This window comes from Anarrhichthys ocellatus, unplaced genomic scaffold (assembly GCF_004355925.1).
Source record: "Anarrhichthys ocellatus isolate YVR2014 unplaced genomic scaffold, GSC_Weel_1.0 scaffold26, whole genome shotgun sequence".
Lineage (NCBI taxonomy): Eukaryota > Metazoa > Chordata > Actinopteri > Perciformes > Anarhichadidae > Anarrhichthys > Anarrhichthys ocellatus.
The window spans coordinates 2,975,529-2,980,172 of NW_022280056.1; the positions used below are offsets into that span (position 1 = coordinate 2,975,529).

The following is a 4,644-nucleotide window of genomic DNA, read 5'->3' on the forward strand; positions in this document are numbered from 1 at the left end:
TGTGTGTGTGTGTGTGTGTGTGTGTGTGTGTGTGTGTGTGTGTGTGTGTCTGTGTGTGTACTATGTCTGGGCCAGCTGAAGCTCCTCCAATCCGTGTTTGCCCAGGTGATATCTGGCCAAGTCTTTCCTGGTCACCAGTCCAACCACCTGTAGAGAGTCACAGATCAAATGTGACTTTAGAGCATCATCATCATCATCATCATCATCATCATCATCATCATCATCATGGCAGTCAGCAACAATTGAATGTTGTGAAGGCTTAAATCACAGCAGGAAATGAAGTAAAGAGACCATGTGGGACAGACAGAGAATCTTACCCTGTTCTCATCATCCACCACCACCAGGTGTCGGAGTCCCAGCGCTCTGAACAGCTTAAACACACGAGGCAGAGAAGTGTCCTGCAAACAAGCCGCGTCATTTTAGTTCAGATCATTCACTTATACACAACAATTACACAAACCTCTCATAAAGACTTTGTGTTTGTGGAACACAAAGAACACACGAGTTGATGAATCCCTCAATAACTACAAAGATGAACAAGAGAACAGTGAAACCTTGATACCCAGTTTCCTTAAAAGTAAATGTTTTGGACGTACAAGGTTTCAGCCCGATAGCCACAATGTGCAAGTTAAGAACTGGGTCAAATCTGTGCTTTTAATATGTCTGTGTGTGTGTGTGTGTGTGCGCGCATTACCTGCGGTACTGTGTAAGGCGTTGCGTTCATGAACTCATTGAGGTCCATCATACACTCCCTCTCGTCCTGGGACACGTGGATGCTCTGGATCGGGGGAAAGCGGGGATAGGCGTCTCTGAAGTCCTTCAGCTGGAGCTTCCTCAGAGTCAGCCGGGACCGGGCCAGCTCCACAAACACCTGGCGGGACAGAGAGGCAGCAAACCGGGACCCGATTCGATTTAAATCATCGTCACAATGAAGAATTCATCTGCAAAATGCTGTCAACCTCTTTTTTCCTGATGTTACCTTGTGCTTGAGAAGAACAATGAGCTGAGAGCGGAGGATGAGGCCGCAGAGCTTCGCTGGCTGAACGGGAGAGGAGAGCAAAAGTAATTATCCCAGTTTGACTTCTCACATCCCCCAGAGAACAGGAACTGGACTACTTCCACTCAACAGTGGCAGCAATACAGGAAACAAGTGGGCAATAGCAGCAGTCATAACTTCCTGAAACAAGATCCTTACACCTGCATTGCATTCTGGTCTATAATTAGAATCTTTTTCAAAAGATCTCTCAGCTGAACAACTGCAGATCAAAACAAATGGCATCTTAAAGAGACACACCGAAACTACATTTACTGTTGATGTTTTCCACTGATCTCTGCACTCGACAAGCCTGAACTTATTCCACCGCCAACCAGCCATGTTGCAGTTTACCTCTTCACCACCGGCGCCCTGTGTGACGACCGGGAAGCCGTTGTGATTGGTGGACGTGTTGCTCAGGACGTCCACGATGGTTCCCACCTTCTCTATCCGGTTCAAGCAGGTGACCGGAGAACTCATCACCTCTCTGGAAGAGGGGGAGACAGTCAGTCGAGCTATATTCATACAGCAGCTTTTCAAACACAATGAATGCGATTCAACGTGCTTTACAAATGTTTGACCGCATCAAAACAAGATGAAGATGAAGAGAAGATGAAGAGACTAACGAGCACTAAATTAAGTTAGTAAATAATGGATAAATTAATTAATTAATGACTGAATAAAAAAAATCCAGTCAACATGGCTCTCATGAACACAGAGGACCTCACCTGGCGGTCAACCAGTGGGAGGTGGCCGGAGCATCCCAGTGCAGGAAGGGAACGCTCTGCAGCTTGATGTGGATGTCATACAGACCCTGGAGCAGCAAGAGAACAATCAGACAGACTGTCCCAACAGTTTACACTTCACATTTATCTTAGTGTTATACAGTCGTTAGGGTTATTATACTAGCAAGCTAAACACTGCACTGTTTTGTACAACGGGTCACCTGATTACATGTCGATCAAACTTAGTATTTAGAATGACAATGCTGATTAAATCTGTCACTTTTCTAGCGTGAATGAGATAAATACTCCTGCTGAGAATCAGTGCACTAGGATTTGGGACTATACCGTTTGTGTCCTCTGCACATGTAAAGCTGTGGGACATTTGATCACTTAGTTGGCTCTTTTACTCACCTCTACAAAATAGTCTCCTACTATCTTGGCTGTCATGAGGACGAGCATGATGGGAAGACCGTATGTGACGTTTCCTGTCGCCTCCACCATGATGACAGTCAAACTGAGAGTCATCCTCACGATGCCACCTGTGAAGATCAGTGCACAATTACTGCTACTAAACATTCATCTTGTATCTGAATCTGTATCTAACAGAAGAGACGTTTCAATACGGATTATTTAACAAGACAATTCCTCAGATCTCAACAGGTTGTGTCACTGATATTGGTCCTAAAGATATGTTCAATTTCTTATTTCCTGTTCATCACTAAGCAAAACAAATCAACAACAAGGTGAAGCTTCACGTTACTCACCTAACTGAGCTGCAGCTCCAATCAGGGCATATTTACCAGGGTCAGTCCAGATCTAACGAAACACACAAAGTCTGGACGTGAGACAGAAACAATGAACTGTTTCAAACATGGTCTCATTGAGGTAATGAAATCAAAGTCTTTGGACTTTAATTCAACCATAATATGGTCTGTTTTCAATAAGTCATGTTGTCCTCATCCTACAGAGTGAAGCGTAACACACACACACACGCACTAACCGAGCCGGTGGAGGTGATGGAGGCCAGCAGGATTCCAAACAATCTGCCCCAGGCTGCTCCTATAAGCAGAGACGGGATGAAGACTCCAGCAGACACCGCCAGGCCGTAGGTCCAACACGCCAGGAAGAAGTAAGTCAAAGTGAACAAACCCAGAGTCAAAGGGTTGTAGGTTCCTTTAAGAAAGAGAGGGATGAGAGACGACATGAGTAATTGTGCAAAATGAAAAGGGAGAAGAAATGGCTGGTGCACGTTTTTTTTTTTTTTTTTTTTACAAACGTTACCCTCACGAACAGCTTTACCTGGCTGGTTGTGGAAGAGACTACGAACACTTTTCTCTGGAGTGTTGAAGAAGGCCGTTGCCATCGAGTTGTACTCTCCATCTGCACAGAACAACTGAGAGATAGAGACAGAAAATGACTCAACGAGAGAAGGAAGAGGAGACAAAAAGTGTTTTTGTGTTCTTGTTGAAGCTGTTTCTTGACCTGATGGTGTTAGATGTTAAGGTCAAAGGATGACCAAAGTAGATACTGTTGATCCTAAAGGGGACATGTGGATGTCTGCACCAAATTTCATGGCGAACCATCAAATAGTTGTTGAGACGTTTCACTAAAAATCACCAAAGTCAGTGGCGTTCGTCCTCTGGTGTGTTGTACTCTTCTTAGATCCTTTGGCAGTATCGTTCTCACGACATTGTTGGTGGTAAAGCTTATTGAACCAAAATAGGAAGCACCAAGATTCACTATGACAAGTGTTCATCTTATCTCAATCTGCACTTGTGTGTATAACTTGCTGAGTCATGCACATCATATTGTCCATTTCAAAGCCGCAATAAGTAACTGTGCTTGTGACACCATGTGACTGTGACTTCCCTTATTTAAGCTTTATTACATGACATAGGTGATATTTGACAGTGTGTGTACCTGCAGTGGGTACTCCTCAGTGTGTTCAGGCCCCAGAGGTTGACAGTCATTAGAGAAGTAGATCATGGTGAATGAAACAGTCGCAGTCACAGCAGCAACCAGCATGGCCTCAATCACTTGTAAAGCAGGGCGATGAACATACCTGTAACACACACACACACACACACACACACACACACACACACTTTCAAATCCTACACATAATAACTTTTATTTCCCAGAAAACTCCAAAATGGCGACACGTTGTCGTCCTGTGTGGACTTTCCCCGGAGACAAGGAAACTTAAGGTGCAACAAAAACAGCCGAGTGGAAAACAAACGCTTCATTGCCTAATCTGACTTTTCTTTTGAGCCTCCAGGCGTCACGGCGCTATGCATGCCAAGTACAAACCAATCACAAGATGTGACACAAATACAGACCGTTTATACAGAGTGTTTTTAGAAGCAAGACTACCCGCACACTGAATGTGAAAATACCAGATATCAGGAGATTACAGTCATTTCATTCATTGCCAGTTATGCTGAACAAAGTTACACAAACATTTTTTATTTTTTTCCTCTCACCCGTCTACTTGTTTGCACACATCTGACTCAACACTTAACATATTTATGAAACTTCACTAGATTTGTTTCAGTGTGTTGGTCGCTTGTCAAACATCGAGTACTCAGCCCGAGTACATAAATCATTTAGATATCTTCAACTACACAATTAATATTCATACTATTCACAAGGCTATTGATCATAGACGGTACCTCATCATGCAAACCCAGTGGATCCATATCTTTGACCCTTTAGGTTTCATCTCTAGTGGGGAAATCACTGTAAATATACATTCTAACAGCAAACCAAGAGTAGGATATCTTATTGTTATTATAATAGTGCACTCTGTAGTTTATCTTTATCATCTTTTCATTGATAATTGATACTATTCATTACAACACAATCTGCAGCGCTTTTTTTTTTTTT

General features: G+C 43.2%; 1 protein-coding gene across 1 annotated transcript in view; it reads right to left on the reverse strand.

Moving 5' to 3' along the window:
- Window positions 1-14: 14 nt before the first annotated feature.
- clcn7 (chloride channel 7) overlaps window positions 15-4,644 on the reverse strand; it is a 20,140-nt gene continuing 15,510 nt past the window's right edge. Inside the window, exons 11-22 of the mRNA XM_031862434.1 lie at window positions 4,132-4,138; window positions 3,679-3,872; window positions 3,058-3,151; window positions 2,759-2,931; window positions 2,523-2,574; window positions 2,170-2,297; window positions 1,762-1,847; window positions 1,388-1,520; window positions 980-1,039; window positions 695-871; window positions 318-398; window positions 15-147 (exon numbers count right to left, since the gene is read on the reverse strand). Coding sequence (XP_031718294.1) covers window positions 61-147; window positions 318-398; window positions 695-871; window positions 980-1,039; window positions 1,388-1,520; window positions 1,762-1,847; window positions 2,170-2,297; window positions 2,523-2,574; window positions 2,759-2,931; window positions 3,058-3,151; window positions 3,679-3,872; window positions 4,132-4,138 — 1,272 coding nt within the window. The 3' untranslated portion in view covers window positions 15-60. The remainder of the gene's footprint in view (window positions 148-317; window positions 399-694; window positions 872-979; window positions 1,040-1,387; window positions 1,521-1,761; window positions 1,848-2,169; window positions 2,298-2,522; window positions 2,575-2,758; window positions 2,932-3,057; window positions 3,152-3,678; window positions 3,873-4,131; window positions 4,139-4,644) is intronic.